Below are 20,000 nucleotides of genomic sequence, written 5' to 3' on the forward strand. Positions count from 1 at the left end.
CTGCTGGGATTCGAACCCTGGCCTGAGCGGCTTGCGTCTTTACAAGACAATGACCGTAAAGACGCAAGCCGCTCAGGCAAGGGTTCGAATCCTAGCAGAAGAGTTTATTTCCTTTATACTGGCTACAACCCAACTAATTCATTCCCGTGGCTCCCCGTCGATATCGGAAGGCTTGTGGGCTTTCTCGAATAATTTCTTCTGTACCGATAGTATTTTTTTTTTTTCCATTCTAGCTGTCACCAGATTACTTTGCTCAGTTCAGTAGCACCTCTTACTAGAAATAGGGGCAAAAAGTGAAAGAGTAGAGAAATAGAGAAATAAATCAGTAAATAAATAAGTTCATAGATAATTGGATAAATACATAGACGATAAAAATTATCGCCTTTAACCTCTTTGATAAGGGATCCTACCCAATGCTGAATAGAATCTCCTTGTGTTTACCAGATCACCACCAGTAATGATAAATCATAGCAAAGGAGTCAGTCCAGCGTTAGCCTGATTTTATATTTTTATTTATTTATTTATTTATCTAGTTATTTATTTTTATCTCGATGAAGGGTCATCACAAAGGATTACAAAGGAGGAGCATGCTGACAGGAGACCTTTTGGTCCATAAGTTGGTCGGATGCAAAAGAAATATATATTAATGATGAATAAAAATTATAAGTAAACGAATAGGTAAAGTTAAATAAACAGGTAAATAGATAATAATAAACTGACAGATAAATAATGATAAATGATAATCATGGAAATAATGATAAACAAACTGACAAATGATAACAAATAAATAAATAAATAGTATGAAATAAATGGCAGGCATTACACCATCTTGTTTAAGTTGACATTTTGCTTCGGTTTTGGATCTTAGTGTTTGACAATAATTTATCGAGACAGAGCAGTCAGCCTGTACCAGTAGTTCTCAACCTGGGATCATGGTCTGCTGTTACAAGTTATACATTTCTATATAATGTAGTCTAGGGGTGTAAATTAATCATATCACAAAAATCTATCATATAAGAAGATAATTATGATTGTCAACTTTAATATAAATGCAGTACTTCTCTTCATCAGAATTTTATTATCGTTATTTTATTATTTTGTTTTTATTATTTCATTATTTTATTTCATTTTTTATATCTTTATTATCTTTTTATTTTATTATTTTATTATTATTATTTTATTATTATTATTTTCTTTTAACTTTTTTTGCCGATTGGGGTTTGAGAGAAAAATGAAGAGGAACCATTCGAATGTCCTTTACTTTCCATAGTTCTCACAGTTGGTCTGCTGCCTATTGAGCGGTTCCATTGTACAGTAAAGTGGGGGAAAACAAGTTCGGCGATTTAGAACCATTTATTAATATCAAAAGCGTTCGAACTCACGTGTAACTGAATAATCTCCTGCCAGTGATAACCTTATTAACAGATCACTGCCAAGTAATGTCGTAACACATTAGTAAATACACTAGAGACCCACTGTTGATTGGATTAAGAAAAGAAAGGAAATAACGATTTCCTTTCTTAATCTAATCAACAGTGGGTTTTTAGTTTATTAAAAGAAGTGAACAACACTTTAAACCAACTATCGGAGAAATGATATCAGAAGTACAGGAGATCCGTATATTTCGACTACTATCTGTAATCCTCTTCAGCAGAATGTTTACAAGAAGATGGAGTACAGGTATGAGGTAGTGAGGAGTACTTGCACTCTATCTTCTTGTAACCATTCTGCTGAAGAGGACCACAGATAGTAGTCGAAATATACGGATCTCCTGTACTGATATTATTTCTCCTGTAATAGGTTTAAAGTGTACATTTACAAATGTGTTATAACATTACAGTTTCCCAAATGTAAACAAGATATCTCGCCTTCTGATTCATAACAAAGAGTTGAGGCTGGTTTGTTCTTTGTTGCCAGAATACTAAGAATACCCTCCAGAAAGTGTCGAGGAACTTATGTGCTTAACTATATTTCAGAGCGTCTTGCAAACGGTTTACTTGACATCAAGACGGAAATAGAAAACGTTCCGTTGAAAGGAAGAGAAAACACACTATACGTCTTGTGTGTCACCTGCATACGCTAAGTTGAGACTGCGTTTGCACCAAACGAGTCTGATGCTGTGAATTTGAATAGAAGAAGACTTTCGGTGGGATTCTTGCAAAAAAGTCTCTCCTTGTATATAAATCTTGTATAAGTCCTTGGAAGGGAAAGATTTATATAAGGAAAGATTTCTTTAAGAATACAACCATAAGAATCTTACGGTGGTATTCTTAAAAAAAGATTTTCATATATAAATCTTATATAAATCTTTCCCTCCAAGATTCATATAATATTTATATATGGGAAGATTTTTTTAAGAATATCACCGTAACATTCTTACGGTGGTATTCTTAAAAAAAAAAATTCCTTATATAAATCTTTCCCTTCCAAGGATTTATATAAGGAAAGAATTTTTTGTAAGAATGCCACCGTTTGTTTGCCACATTCTAGACCTCCAAAAGAACACTTTAACAAAGTGTCTAACATTCGTAAAGTTATAACTCCTTTCATTTCGCCATTCAGTGTCTTAATATATGATGCAAAGGTAATTTGACATTTGAAGATTGAGAAAAACGAAAGATTTATCTGAAGTTGTTTCTATTCAAACGAACTCGCAACAGTTGGGAAGAATCAGTCTAGACTGTCAATGTTAACGCAGACCTATACGCAAATAAATGACTGAATAGCTACAAATCCCAGGGAATATTATTACAGACCTGGGCGCGTTCCTTGGTGCGTTCCTCGGTGTCCTGACTGTCGATGTTAACGCAGACCTGTACGCGAATAAATGAATGAATAGCTACAAATCCCAGGGAATATTATTACAGACCTGGGCGCGTTCCTTGGTGCGTTCCTATGTGCGTTCCTCAGTGTCCTGACTGTCGATGTTAACGCAGACCTGTACGCGAATAAATGACTGAATAGCTACAAATCCCAGGGAATATTATTACAGACCTGGGCGCGTTCCTTGGTGGGTTCCTATGTGCGTTCCTCAGTGTCCTGACTGTTGATGTTAACGCAGACCTGTACGCGAATAAATGACTGAATAGCTACAAATCCCAGGGAATATTATTACAGACCTGGGCGCGTTCCTTGGTGCGTTCCTATGTGCGTTCCTCAGTGTCCTGACTAGCATGACTTTGCTCAGGACACCGCACCGAGGAACGCGCCCAGCTGTGAATATTAACTTATCATACCACTCCTACGTAGTGGGATGTGGTAAGCCCTTGGTACAGGAAAACCCTGTTAGGTGTGGTAAGCCGCTTTTTTTTTTTTTTTTTTTTTTTTTTTTTTTTTTTTTTTTTTTTTTTTTTTTTTTTTTTTTTTTTTTTTTTTTTTTTGTGTGTGTGTGTCTATATTGGGTCGCCTCCTCACCTGTCCAGGCCTGTCGGTAACCAACGCGACATAGCCTACAGCGGGTCCCGGGAATCGAACTCACGACCACCTGGTAATGAGTTCGCCACGGTATCCACTGGGCTACTGTTTGCCCCAATTAAGTAATACCAAAATTAATCAGGAAACAATAGAAACATGAAGTTTGTTTCCTCAAGGTGGAATATCATTTGAAAAACATTACCCATACATGTAGAAATGGATCCTAAACTATATGAATCTTCATTACTAAAACTCCAGGAATTTTTAGTCTTTATCTTAGATGGTGTTTGCAAATGCTATGCATTGCGATGCAGTTTTTTTTAAACTCTATGCACTCTCTCGCATTCAGCGAGGGATCCTGTGGAGGCAGACGTATCCGGGGCGTCTGACTTGGAAACCACTCGACGTCGGGGAATCCCAACAGTTATGATCTCGACAGAACGTCTAGAACCCCTGAGGACCTGTTCAGAAGGGAATCCACATTAACAAAGGCCTTGAGACTATTGTCTTGCTACGAGGATGTATGAGTTCGAGTCTCACTAAGGCAGTGAAGTTGCAATTGTATCCTTCAGCATCAAGTCTGTACAGAAGATCGTAACGACCGAATATAAAACTACGAAATACTCGTTTATATCGGGACGGGCCAGTATACATGTCTTATCATCAGACGTCAACTGAAGCTCTATGGTCACGTGACCTGCCTATTGTATGTTGACTCTACTCACGTAGGAAATAACTCTGACTGAAGTTGGATCGGGTGTCTACCTGAAGACATCACAGGGACTCAAAAGGTGGAGAACACAAGTACATAATTATGGAGGAATCTGCAAGAGACCATAAGGCCTACATTGCACTGTCTAGGTCTTCAAGTTCCAGTTGACTTGAGTGGCTATAGTTGTATGAATCCACTGCGACTTTATTCAACCAGAGGGAGAGGGAACTGAAAACCCGAACGGGGTTTCCATGGACAAGAGAAATCTTGCATGTTTCTTTCTGACTACTGCCAAGCAATTTTATTCAGCTACGAGTAAGCGTCCACTGTTTTAAGTTGCGATTCTCAACCTATGGGAGCCATGACAAGCGTTTAGGAGCAGCCTTGGTCTGCTGTTACAAATTATACATTAACATGTAATGTGAGGAATCTGAATATATGTGTATATATATATATGTATATATATATATATATATATGTATGTATATATATATCTATATATATATATGTATAATATAAACTCCATTACCCTTTCCTGGCAGAAGAGATACAAAATAATCATAATCGTCAACTTTATAATAAAGCAAAATGTTTCTCTTCATCAACATTTTATAATTATTTTTATTTATCTATTCATTTACTTATTTTATTTATTTATCTATTTATTTTTCTCCTTTTTAAGCGGGGTGAGATTTGAGAGAAAAAATGAAAGTGAGCCACACTAGTGTTGGAGTTCATGAGAGAGGAAATGGACGGAAAAAGATCGAGGAGCACTGGTTTAATGTTTACAGTTCATTTCTATTTATCCAGACACGATAGAGGTCGTTCATATGTATTCGTTTGCCTATCGCAAGGCGATTTTAATCAACTCGGGGAAAGCATTCGCTGTTTATGAGTTACTGTCTTTTAACTTGAAGGTATCGTTCTTATGTTCTATTTTTGTATACCGTATAGTGAGATCATTTACCTGGGGGCAGGGAAATCCACTTCATCCAAAGGTTAGATATATTCTTAAATGAATAATTTTCTTCTGAAATTCCCATACCGGAAAGGCCTCAAGTTCATAGAGAACTTTTTTTTTTTTTTTAAGAAATTATAGATCTATTTTTGAATGTGTTTATTCTGATTCTAATACATGCTCACCCGATTTCCCCTTTGTACGTTCTCGCTTTGAGCACTTTTTAGTGGTTTTTAGAATTTCTATATTTCATCTGTAATGTAAATGTTTCAGCCTACCATCTTTGTTACATTTAATATCTTGTAGCGGCTCCATATGACTATTATATTGGGGCACAAAAAGCAAATCAATCAATCAATCAATATTGGAAAGATGTGTAAAATGACAACATACAGTTACAAAAGAGTTATGTCGTAGGACATCAGTAAAATAAGACTTGTCTTCCAATATCGGAAAATAAGATTAGAAATAAATATATCCTTATATTTTGGCCACTTTCTGTGTACTTATCTGCTGAAGAGGACCACAGAAAGTGATCGAAATATATGGCTATATTTAACTTTTGAACCACCCAGATTTTTTTTAATGATAATTAATCTGCCATTTTTTTTAAATCTATTCTAGAAAATTACCTAAATAAGCTAGATAAACGGAGGGAAATATAATACGTAGTCGACAAAAGAAAATCATATTGACGTGATAATTGTAGTGTGGGTCATAACTTTTGTTCATGACTGTACATATCAGAATGTCAAGGCGTTATCCCACTAGGCTATTTTTCCTCCGACTCTCGGGAAGGAATGTAATATGCTGAAGGAAAATAATTTTCATCCAGTATATCAAATAACATTCTAAACAAATTGCTGAGAAAACCAAATAGTTTGCCACAGTAATTTTACGACGGAAAAAGTGCTCGAGGTAGGCGGTATCGCCGATTAGTTGGAGGAAAAAATAGCCCAATATGATATCGCCTTTAGCTTCCGCTTACTATCAAAATGAACTTTAAAGAAGGAAATGTTCTCGTTTGAAATGAAAATTTTATTCGTGACGGGGAATGTTATAAGGCAGTAGAAGGAAGGGGAATATGAGTAATTGGCGTTTTAAGGTTCTAGTTGGCAACAATTCTTGCGTTTGGATAGTAGAAGGTCAACTGGATACGCAAGAAGTCCCTTGGGGGGTGAGTTGCATTTTTTATCTATTTATTCATTTATTTTGTTTTGTTTTGTTTTGCCATAGCAGGGCGAAAGGCTAGCTTAGATACACCTTGAGACAAATTCGCCGACGCGGGCGCGCGCGGGCGCAAACACACACACACACACACACACACACACACACACACACGCACACACACACACACACACACACACACACACACACACACGCACACACACGCACACACAACACACAAGCACACACACACACACACACACACACACACACACACACACACACACGCACATATATATATATATATATATATATATATATATTTATATATATATATATATATATATATATATATATATAAATATATATATATATATATATATATATATAGTTCAGTAGTAATAAATCATTGGCCACTTAGGACAATGGGCCGAACTTAAAAAAAAAAATCTAGAACCAATAAAATGCTTTGCCATCCAAGACTGGTAAACTGATTTGACAAACAAATTGATCCAGGCAAACTCTCCAATACACTTACTTCAGCGTCATTTACTGTGTTTAGGGTGAAAAGGGTTAGGTTAAGTTAGGTTAGCTTAGGCTGTTTAGTTAGGTTGGGTTAGGTTAGGTTAAATTAGATTAGGTTAAATTAGGTTAGGTTCGGTTCGGTTAGGTTAAGTTCGGTTCGGTTCGGTTAAGTTCGGTTCGGTTAAGTTCGGTTCGGTTAAGTTCGGTTCGGTTAAGTTCGGTTCGGTTAAGTTCGGTTCGGTTAAGTTCGGTTCGGTTAAGTTCGGTTCGGTTAAGTTCGGTTCGTTTAAGTTCGGTTCGGTTAAGTTCGGTTCGTTTAAGTTCGGTTCGTTTAAGTTCGGTTCGGTTAAGTTAGGTTCGGTTCGATTCGGTTAAGTTCGGTTCGGTTAAGTTAGGTTCGGTTAGGTTAGGTTCGATTAAGTTAGGTTCGATTAAGTTAGGTTCTAGATTAGCTTAGGTTACATTAGCTTTGGTTAGATTAGCTTAAGTAAGATTAGCTTAGGTTAGACTAGCTTAGGTTAGATTAGCTTAAGTTAGATTAGCTTAGGTTACATTAGCTTTGGTTAGATTAGCTTAAGTAAGATTAGCTTAGGTTAGACTAGCTTAGGTTAGATTAGCTTAAGTTAGATTAGCTTATGTTAGGTTAGATTAGGTTAGACTAGCTTATGTTGGGTTAGGTAAGGTTGTCCCATAAAGTAAGGCTATGGATCAAGGCGTAGAGGAGTGTTGGCTTTTGATAAATAATGCATTGCAGAGGTCCTATGTAGGTTCGGGCAAGTCTCCGAGATGATGAACACTTGGATAGAACCACCAAATACTCTGCATTCATTCAGTACTGATAACGATGCTTGCCATCGTCATTACCCTGTGTAAAGATTACGTTAGCTGCTTCAGGATTCTCGTTTTTGAATTTTATCTTGTACGGATGTATTTTTCGTACATTATCAGACTATTGGAGTGATGTCAACTAAGTTTGAAGTCGTTTTAGCCATACAGCAATATTTGGGAAATGTAGCGTAATGGTGGCGTAACATTAGGCTAGCATGTTATTTGATAATGTTACTTTGAGTAGAAACTACCTCAGTTACTATATGTTAGATTTTCGTAAGAACATCTCAACAAAGTGTCTAACATTTGTATAAGTTTAATTTCTCTTAGTTCGTCGTTCAGCTTCTTACTCTGTGACGCGAGAGTAATGTGACATTTGAAAATTTGAAAAACAAAAGATCGTAAATGAAGTCGTTTCTACTCGAACAAAGTAGCAAAAGCAAGTAGCAAAAGCAAGTAGCAAAAGTAACCAGCAAAAGCAAGTAGCAAAAGCAAGTAGCAAAAGCAAGTAGCAAAAACAAGTAGCAAAAGCAAGTAGCAAAAGAAAGTAGCATGCTAGTAAGAAATTCCTCGTATGCCGCCACCGTAAGGGTTTGTTGATTTTCCATATACCGTTGTGTCTAGTGTTCACGTGTTACTTCATTTCTCAATATTACGTGGAATAACAATTTCACTTTCCTTGGTTCGAAGTTGGCTGTAGACCAAAACTGAACAGAGTTGCTTTAATTGGCTTTCTAAGTGTGAAAATCGACCTACACGTGTATTTTGGTAATCACATGATGGCCTGTACTAGATGGGGATTCAACTCCTTAAGTATGAAGATGGACTAATATGTTGCATTTGATTATCCTCAGATGATTGTATTCAACAAAGATAATCTTCTCTTACATTTACTAAATTTTCTATATTATTATTACTATTATCATTACTATTAATTTATTTATCTATTTTTATTTATTTATTTTTTGAAGATGAACTAATATGTTGCATTTGGTTATCATCAGATTATCTTATCGAACAAAGATAATCCTTTCTTACATTTACTATTTTTATATTAGTATTATTACTATTATTTATTTATCTATTTATTCATTTACGGGGTATTTATTTGTTTATTTATTTATTTTTGTTTATCTATTTATTTTTTTTGGTGATGTGGTGGATGTGATCCTAAAGTGATTTTTATGCGAGTTTCTTGCCAGGATGAGGAAGCACATTCTTGCCTCTGTCTGCCGCCGCCCCCGAGGCCTACACACTGACCGACTTGATTCTGAGGCAAGATATAAAAAATCAAACAAAAAATATCAGCAAGGCCAGGATGACAGTCAGCACTCTCGAGACATAGTAGTTTACCGTTAGCTAGAGCCTTATGCAGTTCTGTTTGATACTCGTGAGTTCTACATAAAGATCCCCAAAGCCAATGTAACACTGACTGCTTACTGGTCCTGCGGTCTGTTGTCGATCTGCTGCCATCTGTTGTCGAGTTGGCTGCCGCTAGCCTGTCGCTTCAGCTCCGCTTGGAGGTCTGAACGCTTAAGCCTTGGCAAGGTGACCTTCACGGCTACTGAAGCCTGTTCCTGAAGCCAGCATGGTGAGCGTGTCTCGAATGTACTAGGCTGATGACTGTTCCCATTACTAATGGTTATTAAATCTGTTTATTCTTGGATTGTAGCAAAGTGTCTTCCACGACTGAAAAGAATAAATTAATGGTAAAATGATGAATTCATGAACCAAATGTTGATGACAAATGGTTAATTGAGAAATGTTCAGTCCCCTTGAGAAATGTTGACTGGCGACAATCGGAACAAACACGTCAACATCGTAGTCAAAATGCATAACAATGAAACGAGAAAATGGAAGGAGCAAAGGTTGGCAGGGATTTCCTAGCAGGAAAATCTTCAAGACTCGACTCCTTTGAAAGGTATTTCAATGACAGTATATTACTGGTTTTGCTTGCGACATGAAATCATACGGATTTGTAAAATACACACAAACACACACACACACACACACACACACACACACACACACACACACACACACACACACACACACACACACACACACACACACACACACACACACACACACACACACACACACACACACACACACACACACACACAGAGACACACACAGAGACACACACAGACACACACACACACACAGATACACACACACACACTCACACACACACACACACACACACACACACACACACACACACACACACACACACACACACACACACACACACACACACACACACACAGACACACACAACATAAGGATGGACAAACTACCAAAAATTAGTGGGAAAAATCACAAAAAAAATGACTGATGGAACAAAACTTGAGTAAAAAACAAAACAAAAGACAGACGAGGTCTGGGAGAAATAGGGAAAAAGAAGAATAAAGAAAATAAAATACTACCAAACACGAATAAGTGATAATCGAAGCTGAGGGAGAAAAGCTCTTTGTAAAAGGTGCAATTAACAAATGAAAAAAATAACCCAAGTTATTCTATAATCTTGAAAGTGGAAGGTAATGCTAAGATAAATATTAAAGTAACAGTGTATAAGGAAGCCAGAAATCAAGCTGAAGATACGAACAAGTGATAATAATAAAAAAGGAAGAAAAGCACTTTGAAAAAGGGTGAAATTACCAAATAAGAAGATGAACCCAAGCAATCTTACAATTTTGGAAATGGTAAGATAATAAGATAAACGTTAAAAAAGTGTATAAGGAATCAAAAGTCGAGCTGAAGTAATGAATGAACAATTCCATTCGGTACTCAACAAAGAAGAGGATTTCGAAAAAGAGAAGGCTGTAGTCAGAGAATATGCATTAAACAGTATATGACAGGAAGAATGCACAGTAAATAAACTTCTAGAAATCATAGAAATTAAAAAGTGCCAAGTATAGTTGATGGACAAAATGCACCAGTTAATCTTGTCTTCATTGGAAGAAGGAAGGTTGACAAAGGAGTGGAAGATGACGAATGTGACACCAATTTATAAAGGAGGAAAGAGAGTGAAATATTTGAACTATAGATCAATATCCTTAATTTGGACAACCAAAATGTGTGAAAAATTGTGAGAAAGGGATAAAATACTTGTAGAGGAAGTAAATTCTGAAAGACAGCCAATTGGTTATTCAAGATTGGAAGGTCATGTGTAGCGCACCTGTTATGTTTTTATTTGAGAGCGGTTGATATGCAACATGAAAAAGAGGATTGGATAGATCGTGTACATTTAGTCCTGGAGAGAATTTTCGGTAATGTGGTACATGAAAGATCAGTGTAGAAATTTCAAAATCTTAAAAGCCTCAAAGGAAATATACTGGAATGAGCGAACGAGTTTCTGAAGGATAGTGATTTGCGGGAGATTTCGGATCAGAGAAAAGTGACAAGTGGGTACCATAGGACTCTGTACTGGCGCCAGTAACATTCTTGATATATTCACACGTTAATTTATTTGCTGACAATGCTCAGATACATGGAAAGAATGAAAAGCTGTAAGTCTAACAGATTGATGCAGGAGGTTCTAGATAGATTGTGAATATAATCTGAAATTGAAAAGTGAATTAATTATAAAAAGACGCAAAATAAATTGGAAACGAGCCAAAGGAACAAGAAGCCACCAAAGAATTACACACTGAAAGCTGAACTGATTACGAAGAAAAGGAAAATCATCTGGTTGACTATCGTCGCAATAAAAACATAAACAAAATATCTGGAGAGATACGAACTGTTGATGAACATAAGAATGAAATTTCATCCTATAGAAAATATATTGAAAAAATAAAATAAAAAATAAAATAAGATAAAATAGAATTAAATTAAAACTTATCTGTCTCACATTGGAATATGCAGTAGTGGCGTAGCGGACACAAAGAGAATGATTCAAGTAAAATCAAAAGAATTCAAGGGTCAGTTTCTAGAATGATCACTGGTCTGGCTGAGAATATACCTCAAGAAAAAGGTGAGGAATCAACGCCAGAAGGAGTGTAGCTGCGGCCGAAGCCGTCACCTTTGCTAGTCAATACTGGAAATCGAAGAAAAGTGTGGGACTCGAATCCTCGACTGAGAAGATACGAAACCAGTACGCTTCTGATTGCGTCACACATGATGGGAGATTAAAAGAAAATGGGTTATTCGGCATATTACGTCAGAAAACGTGCTGTGTGTAATTGTCATGGACTGTTGCTCTCTTAAGTAATGTTTCCTCGCATCTTTTATAATAATTTCAATTAGTCTTCCAATGAGGACCACAATGGAAATAAGCTTACATGATTTTTTTTTTTTTGTCATCCTCGGCAATTGCAATTATAATTTCGAACCATGTGTTCTTTTCATTATCATCATCATCATCATCATTTCTTCTTCTTGTTCTTCTTCTTGTTCTTCTTCTTCTTCTTCTTGTTCTTCTTCTTGTTCTTCTTCTTGTTCTTCTTCTTGTTCTTCTTCTTGTTCTTCTTCTTGTTCTTCTTGTTCTTCTTGTTCTTGTTCTTCTTCTTGTTTTTCTTCTTCTTCTTGTTCTTGTTCTTGTTCTTGTTCTTCTTCTTGTTCTTGTCGTTCTTGTTGTTGTTGTCGTTCTTGTTGTTGTTGTCGTTGTTGTTGTTCTTGTTGTTCTTCGTCTTGTTCTTCGTCTTGTTCTTCGTCTTGTTCTTCTTGTTCTTGGTCTTCTTCTTCTTCCTCTTCTTGTTCTTCTTCATTATTAATATTGATGATGATCGAGGTCAACCTTGTAGTTCTGTTGATTCTGTTTTTCATTCTTTTTTGAGAATCTGAGTAATATTTGTTAATTTCCATTCTCTTGGGCATCTCAATTGTGATGTATAAAAAAATCTAAACATCTTCAGATGTTTTCTTTTGTCATATTTAAGGTACTGATTAGATTTTTGCCAAGTGTAACATATGAATCAAATATTAATTTGCTTCGAAAATGTTTTGTTTATGAATACAGATCTATAATAGCTGTTTTAGAGTTACACATACCTTCATCTGAATACTAAAGTTGACATTTGCCATACATAATTGATCCAATATAATTCCTGATAATTTTCAAAACTCTGGCTTACTGTTGGCTTACTTTGAATTTTATTTTGATTTATTAATAATGTTTATTTTCAATTGTCATGTTTTATCCCAAATGTCTTTTTCAAATACCTTTAAGTCATTGCATGACCTTAACAATCGTTAGGAAATTCAATATTCTTAAATTTCTTGTAAACTTGTCTTTTTTGCAATGTTTTTCGGTTTGTAGTTGGCAGTTGGCTTATTTTTTATTTATCAATATTGTTCATTTCCAGTTATGTTTTATCCCAATAGTCCTTTTCAAAAACCTCTAGGTCATTAAAAAACGAGTTTAACAATAGTTAGGAAATTGATTATGTTTAACTCGTAAAGTTGTCTTTTTTGCATTCATTCTGTTTGTAGTTGGCACTTGGCTTTTTTTTTATTTATCAATATAGTTCATTTTCAGTTATGTTTTATCCCAAAAGTCCTTTTCAAAAACCTTTAGGTCATTGCACGAGTTTAACAATAGTTAGGAAATTCATTGTTTGACTCGTAAAGTTGTCTTTTTTGCATTTATTCTGTTTGTAGTTAGCAGTTGGCTTTTTTTTTAACAATAGTTAGGAAATTCATTGTTTGACTCGTAAAGTTGTCTTTTTTGCATTTATTCTGTTTGTAGTTGGTAGTTGGCAGTTTCCGACAACAATCTTTCAAAGGGAACACGATGTAAGGGCGGAGTCTATATTAATTCGCAGTTTCGATTATTACAGCTTTATCAAGTACATGATACATACATACATATACCAAAGGCTTTTCCCCCCTTACACCGGGGGGTAGCCAAAAAGAAAAAGGCATAGAAACCATTCCCACCTATTTCATTTCCTATATATTCCACTCCCCTCCACCCTTTTCCCTCCCTCTCATCTTGGCACCTCCTGGATGACGGGTCATCCATGCATCCTGTCCACCGCCCTGGGTGAGAAGCAGTGTCGCAAGACACAGCACATCGACAGCAAGGCCGCTTCATAAATTCGGCGACCCCCCCTCTCCGTCCCCTTACGTAGGAAAGAAGACATGATAAATCTGTAAAAAGCGAAACGTCGAGCTAATAAAGGCTCATGGTGCTTCTTTTGATAGATTTTTTCTGTTTCCTTATCTGGTAATTTTGAACGAGACATTTGTTATTTCTCGTAGCTTAGTATAATTAAACTTTGAAGTCAGATTTAGTCCACAGTCAATTTCATTCGTATTGTTTACGACAATAGAAGTGGTCCTGGAACGTAACCTTGAGGCACTCCACTCGTGACATCTTTCCAATTGACCTTTTCACCTCTCAGGACAAATCTCTGCTTACAATCATTCAACCAGTTTCTAACCTACCTTAATAAGATACTTCTTAGGCCGTGCTTAATAAGTTTAGTTAGTAGTCTTTCGTATGGAACAGTATCAAAAGCTTTTTCAAAGTCCAGCTATATCAAATTTACACTTTTTTTTTGTCATAGTGTTTATGTCTGGCTGTCATTTATTAGACAGTTACTCTACAAGTGACGTTCTATGGCTTATTCTGTGATTGTTTTCATAATTTTCCCCATGAATGAAATCATGACTATAGGTGTATAGCTCTATGGTATCTGCTTGTGTATATATATATATATATATATATATATATATATATATATATATATGTGTGTGTGTGTGTTTGTGTGTATATATATATATGAGTAACATATATAGTCGTGATTTTTTTTTTTTTTTTTTTTTACGATTTATGATTTTTTTTTTTTCAACTGTTGCCCTTGGTGATTAATTGTTTCTATTATCGAATGTAATTGTAGAGTTATTTAAACGTGCATATATTTATATTCTATATCTTTACTTTCTTTACAGTTATCATCCCATAGTGTTACTACAGTTAGGAAACGAGGTAACTATAATATTTTCAGTTTAATCCAAGTTGAAAGTGTTTTCACTGAATGTAACATGTATGTAATTGACATGACTAGTTTATCAAAAGAAACGCTATGTGAAGACGGAGTCTTGAATAGTACAATGTTTCGGTTGTTTCAGTTTTATCAAGTACATAGTCATGGTCCACATATTTGGGAATAAATAGCAAGATACGGGACATATCCTCCCATTCTCCAGGATCCTTTGTGTCCTTTCTTACTTAGTTATTGCATATATTCATTGCATATATATCTCCTTTATTGTATATGTAATACTTCCTTATTATACATGAGTACTTAATGCTATGGCACGTAAAATTGACAATAGCGCATACGCTTGTAGGGTATGCCTAATGACGTATATATAATCGGTTATATGATTGTATATAGGGCACTTATATAATGTAATGACTATATAGGCTACTTATACAAAACGTTTACCATGAATGTATGTTGATATTAAGTACCCATGTATAATAAAGAGGCATTACATATACAATAAATGAGATACATATACAATAAATATATACAATAACTAAGTAAGAAAGGACTTGCCACATCTTCCTGTATAACAAACGAAACGTTTTACTAAGATAAACTCCGTCTTCATAAGCTGTTTCTTTTGATGCAGTGTATTATAGAGACGAAATGTTGCCTTTGGTTGATAAATTCCTCTTATTAATACCCGGGGTGGGATGGGGTGTAAGAATAAAAGAGAAACAAACAAACCGGTCCACTCGGGAACAAGAACGTCTCCTTTCGGATCCTCCGGGTAATTCCCCCTTTTTTTCTTGTTCGTCTTTTCCTGTGCTCGGAAAGCGTGAGCAATAACAAAATACTGGCCTAGACTGCTTTTTCTACACAGGATAACTCGTATAAATATTTTTGTTTTATTTCTAAACTCAAATGGCCCCAAGAAGTGCAAGATTTGCGGGTTTCATATCTGTAAAATGGAATGATGTACTGGAGGTTCAGATTATGTAAGCAGAGGTTAAATCAGAGTATGCATAACGTATGACTTGTTATCTGATAGCTTAACTAAGTGTGCATAAGATGTGATTTGATATTTAAGACATCAGCAACAGTGATTTGGGATATTTAATTGAAAGGTAGATGAGTGTGTTTGGTGTGATTTTCATTTCAAAGACTTGTCACTTCGCACTTATATAGTTCTTTTATAGAAAAAAGAAATAATAAAATGAAATATTCACAAAAAAGGAGAGTAGATTTTATTTCTAATGCATGGTACGTACTCTATGTAAAGGTGTTGGGGATCTAGATGCTAGAGACTTAGTAATAAACGAATAGAAAAGATTTAGTAAACATGCAGTGAGCTCTGAAACAATGGGTTTTAAGAGAAATTAGATATCTGTGGATAGAGATGATAGGAGGTAAGGGATATGGAACTGCCTTGTGTAGGTCTTATAGTCTCCTGAAGCCTCCTCCATTCTTATGTTCTTATGAGGTGAGCCATTGGTATAGTAATAGGGAAGTATGATGTGCCAGAAAAAAAAAAGATGTGTATTGAGAGAGAAAAGATGACAGTGGACACATTGTTGAAGAAGTATGTAAACAAGTATTCACGGACCGGAGTGGTTTGGTTATGTAGTGGTGTACAAAGGCATGACTGGAAGAGTTTTGGATGTAAATGTGACAGTGTCTGACCACCTGGCGGAAGAGCGGATTGAGAGTGGATGCAAGGTGGAGGAAGAAGGGAAGTGAAGTAGATAAGTTAGATAATTTGTATGGCCATCGCGCATAGGACTCGAACCTACCGCTCTGACGCCAAGAGGCTCCTGAGGCAGTGCCTTAACCCACTCAGCCACTGATGGTTAAAGCTCTCTGAACTCGGAACGCTACTGGTTCCCGAGTTTCCTAATTTCAGGAACCAGTAGCGTTCCGAATTCAGAGAGTTTTAACCATCAGTGGCTGAGTGGGTTAAGACACTGCCTCAGGAGCCTCTTGGCGTCAGGGCGGTAGGTTCGAGTCCTATGCGTGATGGTCATAAAAATGATCTGATTGATGTCGCTGTTCACTAGCGAATTTCTCACATGAAGTGGATAAGTGTTGAAAGTGAGAAGAGGAGAGGATGAACACCAAGCAAAGCTGAGAAATGTATGGGGTCTGATGAAAGAGAGAGGGGAAGTGGAACAAAATTTACGTGTTTCAAGGTATTTGGGATGAAAACAATGGGAACAAAAGGAAATGTAGTCGTTAGTGGAACGAAGAAGAGATTGTGGTGATGCCGGAAATGAGGCGTGCATACCTGGAAGCATATGGAAATGATTTTCAAACTATTACGTATGACGTCCCCTATTTGCTTCCAGTAGACTCGTACGCCCTGCCTCCCTACATTTATTGTATTCATATGAAATAGTTTTTCTATTCTTTTTATACCAAAGGCTTTTTCCCCTTACACGGGGGGTAGCCAAAAAGAAAAAGGCATAGAAACCACTCCCACCCATTCCATTTCCTATATATTCCACTCCCCTCCACCCTCCTCCCTCCCTCTTATCTATTTACATATCTTAGTAGAAAACGGGTTGAGGTGAATGATAGAATTATATTTTACACGTATGTAATTGCAGATACTTGTTCTTGGAATTATTTAATTGTTCTTATTATACAATGATTTTTGAAAAGACTATTTCACGCCCCTTGTATACTCCCATACGGATCCATAGGGGTGTGTTCTCCCAAGTTTGGGAACCACTGGTATAGAGTAAAGAGGGCGAGAGCAAAACGCAAGGCGAGGAAGGCAAAGACAAGCGGGGATACGGAGTGGGTTGAATATTCATTAAAAAAATAAATGAAATATAAATAAATAATAGTAATAATTATGATGATAATAATGATGATAATAATGATATAAAATGATGATAATAATGATAAAATGATGATAAAATGATGATAAGATGATTGATGATGATATAAAAATCGCAAAGAAGGGAACTGTGTAGAAACGAGAGGATAAAGGAGCAGATGGAACGATAATAAGTATAATCAGTCCGTCATTTGAATATATATTTCGTACTGGAGCAATATACATGCATGGAAAAAAGAGAACTAATGAAAAATATTTGAAACGAGGAAATGCTGAGAAGGACTGGGAAAAAGCATATGAATGTAGCTGTAGGACATGAGGCAAGCCATGGTCTGATAGGCGTCTCACCTCACGAAGGACCTTATTAGTTCAAAGCCCATTCTTTCAGTGACTGAAAATGGTTCTCAAAACTCATGAAGTCCCTTATAAGTTCAAAGCCCATTCTTTCAGTGACTGAAAATGGTTCTCAAAACTCATGAAGTCCCTTATCAATTCAAAGCCCATACTTTCAGTGACTGAAAATGGTTCTCAAAACTCACGAGGGCCCTTATCAATTCAAAGCCCATACTTTCAGTGACTGAAAATGGTTGTCTAAACTCGAACAAACTCTCTGAAGCATACCATTGTGCGCAAACCTTTTCACGTGCGGATGGAGAAGGTTACGTGGAAACGACATCTGTTCTGGACAAGTGAATAAGAACAAGACTGGATGAATCATGCAAAAACCTACCAACCAAGGCCCTGCCAAGGACCAGAAACCGGTCTTGCCTCGATTGTTCCAAGCGATGAGGAACTTTGTGTAGTTTCTTGTTTTGATTCTTACAATAAAAAATGTGTAAACAGCCAGGTCGTCAGAAAAATAGTAAATCTATTTATTAGAGTATGTATGGAGGAAATTCAGATAAAGGTAAATTCCCTGAACAGGGTTTCCAGCTTTGTCCAATAAGGCCTACCAAATGGCACCTTGCCAAATGATGATAGCCCGGGGCGGCTTAATGCTCAGAAGCAGAATGTAATAGATAAAACGAATACATAGAAAATAAGTAAATAAGTAAATAAATAAATAAAATTATATATATATATATATGTATATGTATGTATATATATATATATATATATATATATATATATATATATGTATACGCAGACACACACACACACACACACACACACACACACACACACACACACACACACACACACACACACACACATATATATATATTATATATATATATACATATATATATATGTGTGTGTGTGTGTGTGTGTGTGTATATATATTAATAATAATAATAACATGGCAAGAGTAATCTATAAACGCTTTGCCCAGTTACTCCTTCTCAAGTCTACCCTTCCTTCAATACTGTATGTAGGGTTGTTGCTCTACAGATTTTTGTGAGAGGAACGTCAGACGGTCTGGCTGAACTGAGTAATTGCCCTTTCGACCTGACCCGACTTTCGATTGACCAGTCTTACCCTCAGCTCAATAAGACCCCCTCGCGGTTACCATTGTCTAATCCAGGGGTTTCCAAACTATGGGTCATGACCCCTAAAAAGGGTCATGAAGGGTCTAACTGTATGTACATTCAGGCACACAGACCCGCGTATTGATTTGCTTGTATCAAAAAAGCAAATACATCCTTCTCGTTAAAATATATTGTTAGATCATTCCTTGCTATTAAACAGTGATAAACAGTAATATCTATTTTTTGTTATTTCGCTCTCTGCTGTGATTAATAAAGTTGAAAGGGTCCAACTGTATGTACATTCAGGCACACAGACCCGCGTATTGATTTGCTTGTATCAAAAAAGCAAATACATCCTTCTCGTTATAATGTATTGTCAGATCATTCCTTGTTATCAAACAGTGATAAACAGTAATATGATTTTTTTGTTATTTCGCTCTCTGCTGCGATTAATGAAGTTGAAAGTAATGTATACGCGATATTGAAAATTAATACGTTTTCAGAAAGCTTAGGTGGGGAGTCATGGCAGATTTGGTAATACTGAAAAGGGTTCACGTACTGGAAAAGTTTGTGAAACACTGGTCTAGCCCCTACTTACAGAGAACTGCGACAACTCCACAGAATGGCCACAAAATGGCGGCGTGTCTAGGGTTGTTGCAATTCTCTATATAAAAGGGCCGTTGGTATTTCCAAATGCAAAACAAATCGGTATATTCAGCAAACAAACACAATAGGTTCGAAGAATCGATAACAAGAACAAATAGCGACCGGAAATGATTTGGCCACAAAATGGATCCCTGGGTCATTTATCGTATCGTCATGTTGCATCTCTCTTAATAAAGGAACTTGACCATTGTCTATAGTCTACAACGCGTTCCCATTAGTAAGGACGTTGATCATTTGCGTCCATTGCTTACCTCTGCATTGTTAATATTAACTAGTCCAGATCAGTTATTTTCTCATAGATTTTCTATAGCAGCCCCCTGATCGTTTTATTCAGCTTGTAAAACTTCTAACTCTGCTAACAATATTTGTTGATTCATTTAACCCAGCGTTTCTCTACCAGGGTTCTTCGGAACCCTAAGGTTCCGGAAAAGGTCCACAAGGGTTCCGCGAGAACAAGTGAGATAAGCTAATGCAC

The 20,000-nt window shown here is 36.3% G+C and overlaps 1 protein-coding gene and 1 long non-coding RNA gene across 2 annotated transcripts in view; one reads left to right on the forward strand and one right to left on the reverse strand.

Annotated features, from left to right (window-relative positions):
* The window catches only part of LOC143019929 (uncharacterized), a 79,973-nt gene extending 68,207 nt beyond the window's left edge, over positions 1-11,766 (reverse strand). Inside the window, exons 1-5 of the mRNA XM_076175914.1 lie at positions 11,651-11,766; positions 9,045-9,227; positions 8,865-8,874; positions 3,750-3,875; positions 2,757-2,813 (exon numbers count right to left, since the gene is read on the reverse strand). Coding sequence (XP_076032029.1) covers positions 2,757-2,813; positions 3,750-3,875; positions 8,865-8,874; positions 9,045-9,227; positions 11,651-11,766 — 492 coding nt within the window. The remainder of the gene's footprint in view (positions 1-2,756; positions 2,814-3,749; positions 3,876-8,864; positions 8,875-9,044; positions 9,228-11,650) is intronic.
* LOC143019738 (uncharacterized) overlaps positions 1-20,000 on the forward strand; it is a 503,483-nt gene that overhangs the window by 95,512 nt on the left and 387,971 nt on the right. The window contains exon 2 of the long non-coding RNA XR_012965859.1: positions 14,508-14,544. This is a non-coding gene — a long non-coding RNA (uncharacterized LOC143019738). The remainder of the gene's footprint in view (positions 1-14,507; positions 14,545-20,000) is intronic.

The sequence above is a fragment of the Oratosquilla oratoria genome, chromosome 38 (assembly GCF_046742065.1).
Source record: "Oratosquilla oratoria isolate Oo_2021 chromosome 38, ASM4674206v1, whole genome shotgun sequence".
In the NCBI taxonomy this organism is placed as follows: Eukaryota; Metazoa; Arthropoda; class Malacostraca; order Stomatopoda; family Squillidae; genus Oratosquilla; species Oratosquilla oratoria.